Source organism: Lepidochelys kempii, chromosome 12, assembly GCF_965140285.1.
Source record: "Lepidochelys kempii isolate rLepKem1 chromosome 12, rLepKem1.hap1, whole genome shotgun sequence".
NCBI lineage: Eukaryota > Metazoa > Chordata > Testudines > Cheloniidae > Lepidochelys > Lepidochelys kempii.
The window spans coordinates 23,479,785-23,500,295 of NC_136391.1; the positions used below are offsets into that span (position 1 = coordinate 23,479,785).

Sequence of the window (20,511 nt, forward strand, 5' to 3'; positions counted from 1 at the left end):
ACTGCCCCCCTGCCAGTGGGGCATAATATTTATGAAGCCCAACTATCCACAGGTACAAATTCCAAGAGGGGCCCTCATAACTCACATGCTCCTCCACTCCCTATCCATTTTACCACCCATACAATAGGTCCATCTAGATATGGGCTTGCTTTTCAACTCCTCTCCCCCCCGTGCCTCAATCGCTTCGAGTTTTCTCCACTATGCCTCTGGCCTTTTCTCATTTGCTTTTTCAAAGTGCTAAGACACATATGCTGTCAACAGGCCCGTCCTGCTGCCTACTATTGCCTTAGATAGGCTGATTCCTCCCTATGTGTTTTGCCCACAGTTGGGTGCTCTAGAGACTGGTGGCGGGAAGGGCGAACGAGCAGGCTGACTGCTAGCAGCTCTTTCAGAAGCTATCTGTCCCCACTGCAGGCAGCATCAGAAGTGGTCACAGCAGAACTAGAGATTCAGCACCTTTCCTTACCATTTAACTCCTGTTTCCCCCCCACCAGTACTGGACACCTTGGAACGGAGTGAAGGATTCAGCAGGATCCTATGGCAAGCAAAGAGCCTGAAACTTGGCCTAGTGACTAGTGTCTGAGCCAGAAAACTGAAGACCCATTGATTTATTCTTTGCAGGGGCAGAACTAAATAGGAAATTAGGGATCAACATGCAAATTTGTTCAGGGCTGGTGAGAGCAGCAGAGACTACATTACTACCCTGAGTTTTTACCTTTTTCTGTATATACCACCTTCCTCCCACCCCACCCTTCCCTCTGGGAATTTTGCTCTTTCCTGTTCAGCAGCTGCTGGGTGCTTTGTGCTAGTTCCTGGCTCTACTCCTCACTGCCCATGGCTCATAGTGCACTGTCTAGAAACAGTGCCAGTTCTCAGATCCCTTTTTATTGGGGTAATCCAGAAAATTCAGACTGGCCAGGTACCCAACAGAGGAGGAGAGGGAGTGCTGGTGAAGAGTGGCCCCAATTTCACTTCCCCCACCCCATGTGGGTCCTGTCATTTTCAGGCTTCCCATCTTTCTTAGAATAAACGTTATTGCTACCGCCCCCAAGCCACAGTGCTGCAGCTGCTAAAGGAGCACTGTAGTATTCCCTGGTTTGCACATCCCTAGAAATGGCACTAATTACGGGGCCACCATGGAGTCCCAGCTTTCAATCCCCTCTGACAGTGGGAGGATGAGGGCTCCTGCTGCAGGCTTCCCACACAGACAAGGAAGGGGGGGGGGGGGGGGAGAATGAGATTCCCTAGATGCCTGAAGCTGATCTTGTTGCTCCCTGGTGTTGCAGGCTTTCCTTAGAAGTCAACATAGGACCATTCACCAGCTAGGTAACAATGGAAATTGGATGTAGGAAGGAAGCCCAGAGGAAGAGAAAAACTAGGAACCACCAGCACATTCAGAGTCTGCGCTGTCCTCAGTCATTTGAAAGGCTTATGAACCCTCCAGGCTGGAATCACTACTCTGCATATACTCTGGCTAGAGAGATTTCAAATGCAACAAGCTGGTACCAGGGAGATACTCTGAGGCACTGCTCAGGTTTCTGGTTCTCTTACTTGGAACTTTGGAAGAATCAGTGTTCATTCTCAGAACAGACATCTAAGATTGGCAGCACTGTCAGAAAATTGGAACAACCTTTAATATATAGTGAGATCTCCTGTAATGTAAAGAATTGCTCTATTCAGTTGTGAAGACAGATGGTACCAGACTTAGAGGAAGGCAATTTTTATTCTTTTTTAATGAGCAACTTGTTTGATATAAAACTAATTTTGTGTTTTGAAAAAGACCACAATCCACCAAACACAGTTTTTTTACTGGCATCTTCAAAACAACGCGTTTTTTTTTTACTGGCATCTTTGTAAAACAGCACGTGAACTAAGGGAATTTAAAAATGTTAATATTTCTGGACTGAGAGTGAGCTGGAACTATTGCTATTCATACATTACTGAGAATTACAAGAATTTTGATGGCTGAAATTAAAAAGGAAAAATTGCAAACTTTGTTTTTAACATTAACACTTTATTATGTTTTCTTAACAGGATTCAATATAGCAATATAAACAAGAGATACTAAATACAAAAGGTCATATTCTTTTCTAAATGTTCAATAGTTCAGAGTGCCACAGATTTGTGAAAAGAGCACCACAGAAAAGCAAAATCACATACTACCATAAAAGTATTTCTTTAAATAAAATTTTGAGGTTACTCTAAGAGGTTTTGCTTTGTTAAGATTGTGCCGTGGAATTGTCACACCCCAAACCCTGTACATTGAGCCAATCAGTCAAGCCACGGTAATCCAGATTCCAGTGCTATGCAGTTGACAGACTGAGACTTGTTGAATTCTCTGGTCCCATGTTCACATCCTTTCGTTTCCAGGTCACACGGGGAACACCTATTTTTGCAAGAGCAGAAACTCTAGAGTGTTTTGAGAGCTTAACCAAAACAGATCACAAAACAGAGTAAACAGACTACAGAACACTTTTTGAAAGCTTTAAAGTTTAAAAGGACTTTAAGAAGAAAAAACCAAACCCTAGGTAGGTGTCTTTTTAGGCTCTCCTCACTTGGCACAAGAAACAAGCGTGATCTAAATTCAGGACCTAGTCTGTTTTCCACATGTAAGAGGCCGGCTCCATACCCTAAATAAGCCACAGGGGCTCTCCTTTGACCATGGCAGCTTTTAAAGTCACATCAGCACTATCCCTTGATTGGCCTGGAGGGACTGCAGCTGATTGACAGAAGGCATGCTCACCCACCATGAAATTAATCCCCTGCATCTGCAGCATTTCTGACCCCCTGCTAGGTTAGAGACCCAAGAGCAAACCTGGGCTTCAAACTCTGGTGTCCAGCACCACAGAGCTTTGTGTTACCACTGGGCTATCATGCTGATGCCACAGAGTTATTTGCATTGCATAAATCATTTGTTAAATGTCATCAGCTTCACAAGAGGGAAATCCAAAGCCAGTGCCCACTATTTGGGAAGTATAAATGGAATACATTTAGAAGCTGCACTAGGTGGTCAAGGCTTGCTGAATAATTCTGTTTTGATCTATAGTACAATCTTTTTTCCACTCCCACTGCTATGATGTAGGTTTGAGCCGGGTTATTAAAATAAACATTAAAGAAAAAGGCTGCACCACATTCTAAGAGAAAGCATGGCACTGAGCTCTAGAATACTGTATTGAGGTTAAAGCTATAATGCTATTGAATAAGACAACTGGATACAGATAAAAATTTCTAGCATTTTATAAAAAGTTACTAAAAACCATTTTGTGATCCTGTCATTTTAGCTTGTTTCCTTAGTAGATATTTTAAGAATGCAGTTTTAAAAATCAAGTTTTGTATAGTGTTGTTGTACAACCAGCCACAGCAGTTCATTATGTTGTATGCTTCAGGCTACATGACATCTTGCTAAGTACTGTGCAATGTGTAAGTGTGATATTTTCACCCAGCATATTCCACTTTGACAGACAACCATTTGCCTATAGTTAAATTTGATTACTGAGTACACATTCCTTTTCATGTCTTGTGGATTCACTACATCTAACTGTTACCAGTTACAAAATGCCATTCATTTTCAGGACCCAAAACTCTCGATGATAATGCTTCATCAGAAACAGATAAATTAACAATTGATCTTCCATTCTATCCTCAGATTACTGAAAGCCTTTGATCCACATAACAGGCTAGAGTAAGAATTTGGAATTAGATGGCACCTTTAACATGCTATGTGTCCCAACTTGCTTTATAAGCAACTAGGGGATGGTAAGGTAGTCCAGTGATTTGTCAGGTAAAGCAGATGTTACGTGCTCACCAGTGAAATTCACATTTCCCTCATCCACACTTGAGAAAGACCATTAGCTAGGACACCAGCTCACTACTCTTTTCGAAGAACTGCAGTGGTATCTTTTGCCTCCCTCCTGGCTGTGCAGGTATAAGATGGAGACCCTGGGTTTGAGATTTTTCCCCCAAAAGGATGGAACCTCGCTCTCCTAAGTAGCCTGTTGTTGGATCACCATTAAGTGTTTGAGGCCAAACTTCATTGAGAAACTGAACATAACCACTGGCCTGGAAGACAGAATGCTTTCTGCTGAATTGTATTACACCAGCACAGACAGAGATGCACAGATTCATTGCAAGACTGGAGACATGGAAATCCCAAGGTCTGACAACTGGCTGACACTTCCTTCTTTTTTCTAATGTGGAAGCTGATGTTACTCAGCTTCCTCCTCCCCACCTCTGTTGGTAAAAGAAGAAAAATACCTACCTCTAAAAAGGTATTAGAATGAGCACTTAATACTTGTAAGATGCTAAATATGGTCATAAAATTATCTTACTGTTGGTCTGTCGGAGAGGTTTCCTTGTCGGATATATTCTATAGCAGCCTCAGCAGAGGTCAGGCAGTATCCCAGTTCATCCTTTGCTGAACTGCAAAACCTGAAGTTTTTGATGTAACTCAAATTTGCCATCCTAAAGTAAAGAAAAAACACTAATCCTTAAGGATTCATGAAGGTGTGGGGTAGAGGGGCTTATTTTTAATATTGCTGTTCAGTCTACTCAGAGAGGGGAAAGAAGTGGATGGAACTAGAAGTCAGTTCACATTCTCTCATCACAAGGAGCTAGCAGCCATATTTACAGACCCCTGAGCTTGTTCTGAGCCCTAGGAAGGAAGGCAAAGGAAACTTATGCCAAGAACCCCATGAGGGATGTGACCCACAATGAGAATCTCTAATATTTCACTTCCTTTTCATATAAAACTACATTATGTTTTGGGTTATTTTAGTATTTGTTTGAAACGGAGAAGGGGAGAATGGAAAAGGCTGAACCAATTGTCCAGCAAGGGGAGAGAAGATCTTACATACAGAATGACCTTAAACTGCTGGATGAAAGAATGAAGAGTTATGCAAAATATGGATACATTTAGCATTCAGTATGGACACACCTTCCAGGATTGTGAGGCGGTGCTAAATTCTATGGTACTTGAAAACATAAGCACTTCATTAATTTTAGATGCCTTTTTTACAAAGGAAAAAAAAACCTGTTAAAAGCCACATCCAAGATTGCAATGCTAATGCAACTGTTACATTGCAAGTACATCTAAATGCATGATTCATGCCTTTATGGATACTGGAATTCGACATTAATAGTATGTTAGATATTATCAGTAAATAGTTAAGTTAATTTCAGCAACATTCTAGTTACATTATCCCTCAGGACATTGATTAATCTCCAGGTGTTCCACACCTTTGAATGTCAAGTTCCCCAGGAGCTAAACTGGGAATTGAGGATTGGTTCCTGGCTGCTTTGAGACAGACGAAGTCAGGAATTTTGGTATGAAATAGGTCACATCAAGAAGTCCGGAAGGGGAAAAAAACAAGCAGCATTTAATGTGTGATGCAAGAGCTATAAAAAGGAGAGGGAATGGAAGCAAGGTTTACAGCTCTTTCCCTAGGGACCAGAGATAAGCAAAGTTCCTTTTTATTGCTGAGTGTTAAAGATTCCTTCAAACCTATTTAAGAATTTTTTTTAAAAAGTACTTTATAACAAACAGCAAGCTTGTCTTGTAGAGCTAGCTGTTTCTTGAAGCATCTATATTTATTTATGCAGCAACATTATGTACAAGTTACAGATCTGTTTGTACAGTAAAAAAAAGAAAGTTACATACCAGTTAGGAATCTCCGTTTTTACAAGCAGATACAGCAAAACGGAGAGAAGATCATCTGCACACATGGTCTCCATGTTAACTGAAGGAAATAAGAGTTTATAATAGGAAAACCTTTAACATAAGCTACAATAGGCCAAAGACAAGAGCCAGGACTGAATGCAGATTTTAATAATTAAACTTTTTGAAACTCATTTCAGATAGAAAGGTTACTTATTCAGTATTTTCTACAGATATACTCAACAGGACCCACCCAACAGACCATGCACCCTCTAGATGACCCAAGTAGGCCAGCCTATTCAAGAAGTGTCAACCTATGGTAGAGTGCAAAAATACCCAGGAGTCACCTCTGCCAAACGCTTCCCTCACAATAAGTAAAGGAGTTTCTACGACTCTAGGGCTTAAATAATTACTCCCCCCAAAACCACGCATAGCCCTACAACGGACAGCCTCACAGCCAATGAGCCTTCCTTTAAAATATTCAAATAATAAATAACTGTGATGGGGAGGAGAGGAGAGGCATGGACTGTGGAGAACTACTGCCCCCTTTTCACTTGGGGAGTTACTTACTTCAGTCCCATTAAACAGTTTGGTGTGACTATACCAACACTCAATATCTGACTTCAAGAGGGTCAGGTTTCATTTGAGGGAACTTAATTTTACATCTTCAATGAATTAACAAAAGGTATCATGCAATAATGGGAATAAACATTTATCTTCCACGATTGTTCCACAGTTTTATTCTATTTAAGTTTTGTAAAGAAAGTCTCAATCAACTTAACATCCTTTGGGTGTCAGTGTATTTACAAGATTATGGTGGATGGCAAGGCAAATGTCAGAGTGTTGTAGCAACTCAACAGCGCTACAATGAATCACTCAACTCCTTGAAGAAAAATATTCTTCTGCATCAGAAAGAAATCAACATTAGGCTTTTTCTCTGCTGAGGTATCAATGCAAGACAAGTATTTCCCACCCACAATAACTATTACAGGATGTTTATGCCCAAGGTAAGTATACTACTTCAAGGGTCTGTTTTGCCTAGGGTGACCAGATAGCAAGTGTGAAAAAAATATCGGGACAGGGGATGGGGGCGGGTAATAGGCACCTACATAAAAGACAAAGCCCCAAATATCAGGACTGTCCTGATTTTTATAGGGACATCTGGTCACCCTAGTTTTACCTGTTGTACTTAATATTCTGCAAGCCAGACCCTTAGTATTCTGTTTGAACACGAATTCTTCCATATATATAAAAATAATGCATATAAAGTTATAGTGTATGTAAAGTACTTTCAAGATGAAAAGTGCCACATATTAAAATTAAATTACCAGTTCATTGCTTTGAATACCAACCTCTTTGGCTAGGAGACTGCATAATAATTTCCACCACTTTTCGAAGACAGATCAGCTTCTGTTGTGGGGAGGTACATTTATTCAGCTGACCCAATTCTCGCTTTGCACGTGGAATATTAAAGCTATAAAATATTTTTGAAAGATAAAAGCCTTAGTATACAACCCAGATTTATGAGCTGTACTAATTAAGTATGCTTGTGCAATTGTTCAAATTTCAGGCAATAACATGAATTAAAGCCCAAAAGGGTGTGCACACTTCTGCACACCCATGGAATCAGGGAGATCTGCATGTTTGAACAAAAGGTGGGACTTCTTGTTCCAAATGTTGTTAAGCACATAGGCGCCGACTCCATGGGTGCTCCAAGGCTGGAGCACCCACAGAAAAGAAAAAAAAGTGGGTACTCAGCACCTGCCAGCAGCCCCCCAATCAGCTCCTCCCCCAGCACCTCCCCCTCCCTCCAGCCCTCCCACCCGCTGGCAGCCCTGCCGATCAGTGCCTCCTGGTGATCAGCTGTTCAGCAGCATGCAGGAGGCACTGGGGGCAGGAAGAGGAGGAGCGACAGGGGTGGGGCACAGCAGAGATCGAGCACCCCTGGCACATTAGAAAGCCGACGCCTCTGAAAGCAAAATTAAAAAATGGAGAGAAGTTTTAAGATACTGGAAGCAATGAGGAATTAAGACAACATCAATGAGGCAGCTAACCCAAGCTTGCGCCCTCAAACCCTTTACTTTTTTATCTTTTGGAGAAGTGAGAACATTGCAGGGGCTAGTACAGAAAGAAATGGACTTCCCTCCCCTGGAGCAGTGAGCAGATTTGGGGGAGAGCTGCTTTTTGCCTGACCTGAGACCTACTTAACTTTAATCCATTCCTGATGGAGTCATTTAGAAGCCCCTCATCATGCAACTCTCACCTGAATTCAGGCTTAACTCCAATATCTTTTTGCTGGAGATCTTGGAGGCTTCTTGTAATTTTGTTAAAGGCTGCATCCTAAGCAGTGAATAAAACAACATTTTTAGACAAACTTTTGTACAGCTTCTATCAGTCTTGCATGGATTAATTATATTAAGGAAAAAAACAAAAAAAAAAACAAACCCACACAATCTTACCTCACTTGCCTCAATAGTTCCCACATATTTAAAGATCAGATCATAAATATCATGATGCACATACATCTGGGGAACAAACACCAGAGTTTAGGAAGGAAAAGGAAAGAAGAGATAAAAATAACTCATTGATGTTTTTGCCCAGCCTCAGAAACTTACTTCAACTGCTTGTTTCATCAGATTCATCTGATGTTCCTGCTTTGCAAGCATCCTCTGAAAGATATGGGAATTTATGCACTGAGTTAAACACATTGTCTAAACAATAGGCAGCTATTTTCACAGTACAGATTTACTGAAGTAATGCTTACCAAGTGAGAATCCCTCAATAAATGCTGGAGGCATTTGGTGTAAAGCGCATTAACAGAATCCTAAAAAATCAAGACATGAGATTTTTAAAAAGTCACTATGTTACTTAAATATGAGCAATGCAATGCTAGAACTCAGACAAATCCTGATTATCTTATTCAGGCAAGTAGTCCCATTCAATTAGTAGGACTTACTGAAGTGCGGAGACAAGCAGGATTTGATTTTTTTTTTATTATGAAAAAAAAATAAAGCAAACTACCATAATCCTTTATGACTAAATACCCCACATTTTCACAATTCTATTTACAAAATATTTTGTTACATGGAAAGCTTTAATAAAATAAATTCAAATAGTGAATTACCTAGATACACTCATTTAGGTCAAAATTCTAGGTTATCAAAGGTTAAAAATGAGATACTGACTATGTAATGTCGTAGGCTTTTTCTTTCATGTTCTTTAAAAGTCCTATGGAAAGATGCAATGTGTTTGTCAAATCTTTCAGAATGTCTTCCCAAAAAATCTTTCACATCCTCAATGTTTTTCAGGGAATAAGAATTTGATGGGGTTTTAAATTCTTCTGTAATGAAAGCTAGCAGTTAGTGCACCACAAAACATCCAGGTTCTTTTTCCATCTCTATTGCAGATCCCATTTATCTAGGCAACTTAACCACCACCTACAGCCAAAGCAAGCTCTGACATAAGCAAGCTCAGCTCTCATTCCCTCCAAACCAGACCTTTAACCTTGCAGTTTTCTACTGCTCTTCTGAAGGTGCAGTAAATAACCGGACCAAAAAAAAAAAACCCAACAAAACAAAAACCCAGCACTCCTTTATAAAGAGAAGTTATTTTCAGAAGCCAGATTAAGGTTTATGGTTTGATTCCATACAGGACTAACTCAGACTCATTTCAACTTATTGTTCAAATCCAGTTTTCACACTTCCCTCCTAGTTATTAATTCACTTTCCCTAATGTCAGTTTCATTTATAGAGTTTACCAGACCCTCTGCAAGACAAAATGTCAAAGTAAACTATATTTAGTCTTTTAGGGACAGCATTAGAAGTTTCAGTTTTGCTTTTAAATTTTATTTTACCTTTTGTGAGCAGCGACGACTTGCCAAAATTCTGCAAAAGACTACATATACTGCTTTAAAGCAGTTACTCGGGCAATATCTCCCTAATCTCACCTACAGTATCTCCAACCCAGAGCAGGAAAGTGTTGTTACTCAGATCCATGTCAAATGCAGCCAGTTTAAGAAGCAAGAATTAAAAATTCTAATACTAAAGTCAGACATCACCAAAAGAAAAGCTGCTACAAAAAATAGTTAGACAACTTTTAAAGACGGCAACTGATCACATCATAAAGTTTACCCTAACCTCAAGATCTCAGTAGAAAGGGGCAACACCATTAATAAGTGATACAAGTACTAGTTTTAAACAGAGTCAAGACAAACTGCCAGATAATGACCTACCTGAAATTCTAATTCCATGTTGCATTAAAAACAAGCATTTCACAGAGCTGACTTTTAATTTAAATTCAGGCCATTTAAAAATATAATTTTATTAAGTCTTTGCTATATAAACCTTGGCCAGTATTTTTTTTTAAAGTCTGCCTCTTTCCTACCTATACTATCAACAGCGATAGCATGCCAACTAAAAAAAATCCTGAGTTTTCAATCCAAAGTACTGCTTTGTAAGACAAACCTAAAATTATACTGAACCCTATAAAAATAGAGGACTGCCTTGTTGCACACCAAAGCAGACCCACTGTTCGTATTTTCCCAGCATTTCTGTACGCACCTAAGATTTCAGATTCTTCCAGGGGATGAGCTACACACAATAAGCTAAAACTTTCTTCTTTTTCATTGTAGAATGTTTCCTCAAAGAGAACAGGTACTGAGAGATGATGATTAAAACCAGTTCCTAAAATAATCAAATTTCTCTGGATAAAGATTTCCTGAAATTAAAAAGAAGTCATAATATTGAGCAGAAAAACAGAAAGTTGACAATTGTAATACATAGTTCTGTATACTAGGAAAAGAAGGGGGTATCCTTGTAAGACCAAAAAAAACCACCATTAAAAAAGTCTTTTGGGGGCAGGGGGGTCAGAGACCCTTTCATATTCTCGTTGCTTCAACAAGTCAGTGCTGCAGGGAGTGATTTTATTTTTTAAATCCACATTCATAATCTTGGATGATCTTGTGTCTCCCCTCCGTCCCCAGTTTGTTCTCCACTGCATCATTTGTTGAAAGAAAATTCTTAATCTTGAACAAATGTGTCTGAAGTTGGTAGGTGCCCAAGTTTTTAAGTTACTCTACTTGAGACACCTTAAAAGGGCTCAATTTTCAGAAAATGCCAAGTACCCATCTTCTGATAAGTCATGGCCCTTTAAAAGGTGCCTTGAGTTGGGCACCCAAAAATCACTAGCCATGTTTATTTAATAATTAAAACATCATGTTTTTCCACATTCACCCTTAGCATTTTTTTTTAAAAGAACTTTTGAAATGTTTTAGGTGCACTGAAACTTGTTTTATGGGCATTACGGACAAAGAACATGCATTTAAACAAGAATTCTGAACTTCTTTATTTCAAAGTGCACTGGAAAAAACAATGCCATGCTAACGGATACTAGCACACTATATGGCAGGACTCCTCATTTATAGCAATTAGCATGACTATCCTTTTTAATACATCTTTTACTTTGTAACATTAAATCACAAGAATACACAAACTGAGTCAGAAACAGAGTGTGAGGTGACAGCAATTTATAACTTAAGAAAAAAAGTCTGAGACACTGTGCCATCCTCTTCTGGATAAACATCCCCCTGACTGTCTGTACAAGTACAGAGTACAAGCACAGAACTCAACCCAAACATGCAAACAAACTTAAACAAAACATGCAAAGTTCTCATGGACAGAACAGACAGTCCATCTGAGTTTGTCCTACTAATTAGCTCTATGAATAAATACAAATACTTTGCACAAATGCAGTGATGTTAATTTGAAGCTGTATCTCCATTTCCCCTTCTGTAAAATGAGTTTGGAAGTAGCAGAATCAGGAACAGAGACCAGACCTCCAGTTACTTGCTCTAATCATCAGATAGTACTGTCTCAAACACTGCCTACCCTGGGATCACTTGAAATTTGGTTTCTCCCCTTTCCCTCTTGTCTATCATGTTCCCAGGCAGGACCCCTCCACCAGATCTGTATTAACAAAGGAATACCTTTCCATTTAAGGTCTGAAATTTTTCTTCCACTGATTTTAGAACATAGGAATCAAATTGGCAGGTAGAGAGACTGCTGCTTGAAAGGCTCCCTTTGCACGGTACTAATATCTGGAGAAAGAATAAAATCAGTCAATCGCATGCCTTTGTAGGAGGAAATTCAGTGTGCCATCTGCTTCCAAATCAAACAACCTTTGTTCTCTGTGTTCCTCATCAAGCACTCTTCATATCAGACTTGTAACAACGTTTGACAGTGCGTGTCTACAATTTACTTATCTTTTTAAAGGAACAGAGCCCGTAACCAAGATTCCCGCTCAACATCTCAGATCACACACACACACACACACACCCCTTTTCTAATTAGCTGCAAGAGATAGAATCTATGCTCTGATCATCTCCTAAGTATAGCAAGCTGGGGACAATCAGAGCACGCTGTACCCAAAAGGAAAGGCAAAAAGCAACACCTCTAGCAAGACCCCCAGTCGTATAGATATAGATCTTATATTGCTGACATTTTTACACTAAATTAAAAACCAAGACTAAGCAGCTTAAAGTGTTCATTAAGGTATTTTCCTAGACCAAGTGAAAGACCACCAGAAAAGGAACAAAACATGCATAGTGGGACCTCCTCCCATTAACAGGTTAGTGGAGCCTTTAAAGCAGTGGTTCTCAGACAGGGTTCTGGGGAGGCCACAAGCAGGTTTCACGGTCTGCCAAAATAAACTGAAGAGCTGGGCTGGCATTAGATTAGCTGGGGCCCAGGGCAGAAAGCCAAAGCAATTTAGCTTTGTGGGGTCCCCTGTGGTGTGGGGCTCTAGGCAATTTCCCTGGTTGCTATCCTGAACCCTGGCCCTGGTTTTTAATCTACTGGATACGCAGAAAAACAAACAGGTATAGCACACGTGGGCCATGGAGTTTTTGTAGCATGTTTGGGGGGGGAGGGGCCCTCAGAGAGAAAAAGGTTGAGAAACCCTGCTGGAGAGTGAATTATGGAATCAACAGGTGAACATTAATAGTACTGAACTATACAATCATTTGAAATGAAGTACAGTCTGTTTTCAGCTTGCGTGAGCATTTAGTGCTCATGGAAGGTGCCAGATTGATGTTCCTGGGAGCAGTCAATCCAGCACCAGACTCTTCATTCACAGGATACAGCACGGTGATATTGCCAAGCTTCCCTCCCGCAGGCTGCCCAGTCATTGTGCCTCAACCCTGACCTGGAAGAAAACATTTTAAAAACTAGCCTCTTATCCATCACCTTGCTAATTCAATCTTCTACATCTCTGCCAGTTTGTACTCTCTGCGGTGGATTCATGATGCAAACATACATACAGTGCCGGTGCTTACCCCGAAGCAGGAATATTCCCCCCCTCCCAATCCCCAATACTAAAACAGGCATGTTCTTACAATTAAAAAAGTGAATGGGAGGCCCTCTTGAGCTGCTTAAGGCCCTAAGCAATTGCTTAGTCTGCTTATGCCTAACGCTGGCTCTACAAACATAATTACTGGGAGTGGACTGAGGCCACTAAACCGAAGCATGGTGAAATGTTAAGAACTGTGACTTGCAGTTGCTATGATCCTCACCAGGATTTGAGCTGTCTAAAAAGGTTTTAAAAAGGAAGAAAAGTCTGCCCCCTTTGCAATCAATCACAGTACAGGGGTTGACTGGAGAGCCATCTTCTGTCCATTTGGCAGGTCTTCACTAGACCCGCTAAATTGACTGCCGGTGGATCGATCTCAGCCTGGATTTGGGCTGTAGTGTAGCCTTAGCCTTAGAGAACTCTTCCTACACAACACTGATATCTACCCTTCCCTACCTCCCACCCCCGCTGCCAACCACCTCAACAGCAACAAGGAAGTTATATATCCTCACCTCCAAATGTGCTTAGCTACTGCAACTCAGATGAGTCAGTCAAACACTAAGAAGCCAATTTACTCAGTCATACAGAGAAGGAAAGAAAAAAGAAGAATTCAGTATTTCAACAACTACTTCAAACAGCTAGACTTTAAAACAGAAGTAGCACAGCAGGATTCTGAACAGCCCTAGAACTAAAAGTTGAAAAGAAGAATTCAGAGAAGAATAGGAAGTGGGGCTGTAACTACCTCTAAGAGCTAGTCTGCACAGCTCTTAAAGCAAAGCCTTTCACAAATCTAATACTCCTTTCTAAAACATTTTCACTCTTCTCTGTCTGTATCAGCTATGCATTTAGAAAAATGCCACACACAATGGAGGGACAACTTAAAAACACTGGGATCACACCAGTTTCTACATTTAAAAGCAGCACTTCAACAAACTAGCTAAATGCTGTTATTTTAGTGAGCAATTCAGGGCATCTAATTGAAATTAACAAGCATCTCACTTGGCATTACCTCCTGAAAACTAAATGCTAATCTAGCACAGGCCAATACTTCTCTCCAGTAGAACAGTTATACTAATGAGGTAGCAGTACCATTCTTTCTTGCATTCCCAAGTCACCGCCATTTGGATGCTTGCCACACAAAAGGTCAAAACCACCAGAGAGCGAGGAAAGGTAGTCTTAAAAGGAACCAGAGCAAATGGCATATTAGCTCATATATACAAATTTGCCTTCCTACCATTAAAACTACCTGGTGAGTATTTTGAGCCCCTATTCTTCCATCAAGAAACTAATTTAAACTGGTAATATACATGCCTAGTTTTCAAATAAAAGATATTGTCACAAAGTACAACATTGTCTATTCCTGCTGTTCTCTGGAACAGGAGAAATTGTAATTTTTTGCACTAACTAAAACCCTTTCAGTATTTAAAGATACTTTTTACAGAAGCACTTCTACTCTTCAGATAAGAGCACTCTCTGGAAATATTAACACTGCTCACAGAAAAAAAAAATGCTTTTATTCTGGAGGCACAAAAAGCAATACCATTAGCAGCAGCAGAATCACCTCCATAAAGAGATCAGACCTAAGATGAACAAAGCAGCAGCAGGTACCATGAATCTTGACAAGTGTAAGTTCTGCAAATATTTACATTTCTAACAGCATCACTGCAGTTTCAGACATTCACAAAGCACTCTAATGGGACTCTAAACAATGTCCACTTCTCTACATTCCTTTGGCATGCAATTTAAAATAAATAAAGCATACCCTATTGCCTCTTATTTATTTCTTAACAAGCAGAAGATATTACTGAATTAAAAGTATGGTAAATTTTAAAAGGAAAAAAAGTGCTTTTTCATTTTGTGCTGCCAACATTTAAAAGTTTAAATGGAGCAGTTTATAGAAACTTAACAGGCACAGCGTCAAAACAACATTTTACAGTTAAAGCCTGTTCCAACAATTCTGTCCAATGTCCTCCTACACTAGTCGTAAAAAAATGGATACTGCACAGGCCCACTTGTGTATGTAGACAGGGTTAGAGTTTAAATTATTAATACTGATTTAGGACACAGCCTGTGTAAAAATCAGATTTCTGCCTCTCCCCCAATTTCCACCAAAAAAACAGTTGTAAGAACTTATTGTTTTCACATGCAACATTTCCCCTCAAATCCCCTGAAAGTGGCAACCCCAATATTTCAGTTTTCTTGCTCCATGTATTCCACATACTGCAGGTCACTTCCACACATGTTCAACAAATAGTTAAGTTTCTGAACTCTGAATACCGCTCACAGCAGAAATGATTTGACACTTACATTTTAAAAAAAAAAAGAGTAGGACAAAAAGCTATCAGGGCTCTCTAAGATTAAGATAAATAGGCTGACTAATTTTTCCCATGCCATTGCTAATGGATGATCCAAAAGCCCAAAAATAAGTGAGGTTATTTAACCGAATAAAACACTTTCGTAGGCTTTGCAATTAGAGCTCATCCTCTAAGATTCTATGTAGCTAATAAAAATAGAAACCAAGATCATTTAGAAATATTGTCCAGATTGCTGTAGAAAGCAGTAAAATTATTAGCCTTGCAAGCAAGGATTACTCAAACTGTGTTTATGCTAGGATGTTTCCCCTACCTGGGAACTAGCACAGACAGAGGCCCAGGAACCAGTGGTTAGTTCCCCTCTCACCCTCAAATTAAGTGCTGTTTTGTCTAGACCTGCTTTAAAGAGGGTATAAACACCAAAGCACTTAAAACACCTTCAGCTGCTGGTGCTTCATTTACATTAGCACTCATCATCAATGGAACTGCATCACTGTTAGCAACACTTGGAAGTTCTAAAGAAAAACCCTAGCATTGACAAGGCTATGCAGAAACTACTGAGCAAATACATTTGCATCCTAGGGCTAGGCACTTGAAAAATAAACAATATACAGCTTATATAGCATCCTCCATAGGAGTCATAGGTCACCACCTCTCATCTAATTTTATTAACACTTTAAAAGCAGGAATAAATTGGGTTTTTCTTAATTGATGTTTTAATGCCAGACCAGATTTGGGCATACTGATTTACAATATAAAAACATAATTGCAAAAATGCTTCAGTTCCCAGTCTCTCAAGGTCATAATTATGACAAACAGTACTAGATATACAAGTTATTCAGACCAGCAAGGAAAACAAGACTTGATAAGAAGATGGATCTTTATTTATCGGAACTCCAGTACAGACAGCCTTTCAGTAGTGCAGTCAACAGCCACCTGGAGTCTATAAAACTGAACACAAACAATTGTGGCATGATATTCATAGCCTCATGTCACATAAAATAAAGTAGCTTGTTGGTCAAAAGACCATTATTTTCTTCCCTTACAAGCCAGGAACTTCAATATGTTCATGAACACAAGAGTGCCAATCCCATATTTAAAAAAAAAAAAAAAAAAAGCATTTATATTTTGGGTCTTGCTATGAACCATCATTGTAAGAATCCCCCTAGAGGATGGAAGCCCATATATTTCATCTACTACCTCATGCATTCCCTCATGTATATATTAAAAGAAAAAGAATATAATATACTTTATGTATCTCAGTTTTGATCTAGTTTGTTGGCTCTCTCTCACCCCTTCCTAAACTTCAGTGAGAATCTGAGAGATTTTATTGCTTCTGTACGTAGTCAGTCAATTTAAAACAAGCTCTTTACTTACAATACCATGGAATTCTGCAACTTTCCTGCAAAGGTCAGGACGACGTTTCTGAATAGCCAAATAAAAAGGATTTTTCAAGAGATCTTCATCATACATAGCCATATGGATGTCAGAGATTCCAAAGGTATTTTCTAGAAGAGATACAAGTGTTAATATTACAGAAGTTAAAAACAGATATTTTATTGTTTAGTTTTCATATTTAGATGCAACAACATTTGGGAATATAGAAGATGATTTTTTGTATGCTTCCTTTCATGTTTTAGAAGTATAATAAACTCCCCTCCTTGTCTCACATCAAGATACAAAATATGTTGAGCTAACTTTAATATAGAGTGACTGATACAGAACCATGGAACTTCAGGCAAAATTAGTCTTCATAACCAAACATTTCCTATTACTATTATCCCTCCCCAGTTCTTCCAACTGTTTACGCCCACGTGTGTGTTAAGTTAGACTTTATGCTACTGGGACAGAGACCATCTCGTCTCATAAAATCTGACCACTACCTGTTTGGGGCCTGAATGCTGCTATAATTATAAATAGATGATTTCAAACAACCCAATCTAATCAATTTCAAGAAAAATTATAAAGAGTTACTGCAGTATGCTGTCCGGAAAAAAAAAAAACCGCATTAACCTTTAAAACATTCATTACTACAGTAAACTTGTGTACCAAAAACAAACCCTGCTAAGATAACACAACCACTTTTACCATTATTCTTTGTACATACATTATAATCTGTCTGGTTATGTGATGCTGACATTCTTGTTTATTTTAGAAACATGGACATACACACAGGCAACATGAGTATTCTGTACACAGACACCAATGTAAATTGCACAATACACAGGTATTTCCATTACACTATCCTCAGCTATCAAGGGGGAAAGTCAATTAAGGAAAACAATTTCCATTATATGAAATAGTGCATCTATTATGAACCAATCAAATATTAAAATGAGGCACACAACCAAGAAGTTCTGGATACAGTTGTCTATGTGAGTGTTTCTCAAGCTTTTTGATACCAATGACCAGCTTGCTGCCTTTCCTAAACTGTCAGAGAAATCTCAGGAACCCGCATGGGTCCATGGACTGGTTGTTGAGAAACACTGGTCTATGTCATCTCTTTTAGAAATTAGCCAAAAACTAATTCCTACTTTCAAGCCTGCCTTTCTCCCTATGAATATGGACTAAGGGTGCTCTGAGACAGCCACCACTAACAATTATTACAACTAATTTAGTGTCCCATTCTACCACACTTACTCACTCTGAGGAATACCTTACCTCCAGAAGTAATCCCATTGATTCAAGGTGGAAGAATTGGGCCCAGAGAGTCTAAAAACATATTTTACCTGATCCGTCATTAATACATTTGTGAACCAATCCTAATGAATTCAGGTTTTAAAACATTCAGTTTGTCTATGAGCTCATGTCTGATGGAAGAAGTCTGAAATACAGTATGCTTTTGGTAAAAATAAAAAGGTCCTTATTATAAAACTGAACTAAATGCATGAAATAAAATTCTTGGTTTCTAAAGCTGCAAAAACCCCATGCGAGTTATGGCTTCCTAGGTTCTAATTCTCAACAGAAGTTCTACAGTACACGTTTCACAAACATGAGGTTCAGTGACTCATAATGGGATGCCTCTGGAATGACTTCAGAAATTTTACTTTACTTAGAAGATGGAAAGGAGGTCAGTCAAGATTACAAGTGCCTGGGACATAAATTCCTAATGTATTAGATTCTTCCAATCTATTCCTCCCCCCACCACCCTTTATCCTTTACACAGAACTACTACTGTAGCAGAGGAAACTATGCTACAAGATACCCTTTTATCAATGCTCTCAACCAAAACTTGCATTCAATAGTACACGCAAAAAGAAAAAGGAGTACTTGTGGCACCTTAGAGACTAACCAATTTATTTGAGCATAAGCTTTCGTGAGCTACAGCTCACTTCATCGGATGCATACTGGGGAAACTGCAGAAGACATTATATACACAGAGACCATGAAACAATACCAGCAGGAGAGTGGGGTGAGAGGAGGTAATAGCTCATCCAAACTGACCACTCTCTTTACAATGTGTATGATAATCAAGGTGAGCCATTTCCAGCACAAATCCAGGTTCTCTCACCCTCCGCCGCCCCCCCCCCCCCCCCCACACACACAAACTCACTCTCCTGCTGGTAATAGCCCATCCAAAGTGACCACGTGTGGGGGGGGGGGGGAGGCGCGGAGGGTGAGAAAACCTGGATTTGTGCTGGAAATGGCCCAACTTGATTATCATACACATTGTAAGGAGAGTGATCACTTTAGATAAGCTATTACCAGCAGGAGAGTGGGGTGGGAGGAGGTATTGTTTCATGGTCTCTGTGTATATAATGTCTTCTGCAGTTTCCACAGTATGCATCCGATGAAGTGAGCTGTAGCTCACGAAAGCTTATGCTCAAATAAATTGGTTAGTCTCTAAGGTGCCACAAGTACTCCTTTTCTTTTTGCGAATACAGACTAGCACAGCTGTTACTCTGAAACCATTCAATAGTATGTCGTCTTGACAAGTCTACACAATCCCCTTTGCAGAAGGTAACAGAAGTTTGTAATGGGATCCCCAAGTTCAAAAGAGGCTAGACTTAAGACCAATAGTTCACTCAAAAGAGGAACTCAACTTGGAATCTGGGCGCTATCCACAATATTTAAAAAATATTTTTGTTTTAGAGGAGCTTTCCTAACTTTAGCACATTAATTTCCCTAAAAATATAAGGGTCATTCACTCACCCTTTTCAATTTGACAGAGGTCATTTGGGGAAATGCATTTAGATGCATTAGACAAACATCAGGACAGTTTGAAGAGCTCTACCCATCTACAACTGAACTATATCAGATATCTTTAGAAACTGTTCCAGCTGTTTCTATCACTGTTCACAAGGCCACAGAGAAAAATAGCAACATGACCCATGATAAAATTTAAGTTATTATGGCCAGAGCATCTAACATGACAGTTAGATTAGTCCTGTCACCGCATTCCCTCCAATTGTTCATTACACATTTGTTTCTCCCTGTCTCAAGTTAGAATGTAAGCTCTTTGGTGCAGAGACAATATCTTACGTGTTTGTACAGTCTGACTGGAGCTTATAAGCACTACTGGTTATAACAGGGTAGGTCAGAGGCACTCTATAAAGAGGAAGTCTATTTTACCACCTATTTTGGAATCAGTTTTTCCTATTTCCAATAAAAAAGTAGTACATAGTCATGAAAAAAAATTTCTAGTACAGTACTGTATACACCATGAAGCAAAAACACAATGGCACTATTCACTTAGTGTAGGAGGATAAAGGGTAAGATATTTATTCTAATTATTTCTATATGTACAGCATACAACAGGTCACTTATTGCTCCAGGTACTCTTTCAAGAGCCTTTAGATTTGAATTCTGCTATCCCAATGTATCTGCCCTCTTTCTCCCCCATCAAACATTTTCTTCATTACATGCAGTTGCAGTTTTAACATATTGTGTTTTAATAAAATGCTAGATATTCTCTCATACTTTCACACTGTTCATATTAGTGAGCTGTGAAATATTCCCCCTCTGCATTTCTTGGTTGTATGCCATGCTGGCAGAAGGGCAATGCCTCTTTCCTTGAGGCTCCCTTGGGTCCAGGAAGTGCATGTAACAGAAAGATGTGAGTTTCCAAAACAGATAGTGTAACTGGAGGCTAAGAGGCAGCTACACGATGCATCAGATGTAGCCTTATGATCCTATACCAGACTGAGAGCTCCCCCTATTCTAGGAAGAGTTAGTAGTGCAGCCTATAGCGAAGGCTGCCTG

At 39.5% G+C, this 20,511-nt stretch overlaps 1 protein-coding gene across 11 annotated transcripts in view; it reads right to left on the reverse strand.

Annotated features, from left to right (window-relative positions):
- Window positions 1-20,511, reverse strand: part of ANKRD27 (ankyrin repeat domain 27) — a 71,325-nt gene that overhangs the window by 44,525 nt on the left and 6,289 nt on the right. For all 11 annotated transcript variants that reach the window (XM_073307841.2, XM_073307837.2, XM_078848119.1 and 8 more), the window contains 11 exons: window positions 16,687-16,817; window positions 11,637-11,747; window positions 10,213-10,369; window positions 8,839-8,993; window positions 8,418-8,477; window positions 8,269-8,322; window positions 8,113-8,178; window positions 7,917-7,993; window positions 7,006-7,127; window positions 5,657-5,735; window positions 4,329-4,461 (listed from right to left, as the gene is read on the reverse strand). In XM_073307841.2, coding sequence (XP_073163942.2) covers window positions 4,329-4,461; window positions 5,657-5,735; window positions 7,006-7,127; window positions 7,917-7,993; window positions 8,113-8,178; window positions 8,269-8,322; window positions 8,418-8,477; window positions 8,839-8,993; window positions 10,213-10,369; window positions 11,637-11,747; window positions 16,687-16,788 — 1,116 coding nt within the window. In that variant the 5' untranslated portion in view covers window positions 16,789-16,817. The remainder of the gene's footprint in view (window positions 1-4,328; window positions 4,462-5,656; window positions 5,736-7,005; window positions 7,128-7,916; window positions 7,994-8,112; window positions 8,179-8,268; window positions 8,323-8,417; window positions 8,478-8,838; window positions 8,994-10,212; window positions 10,370-11,636; window positions 11,748-16,686; window positions 16,818-20,511) is intronic.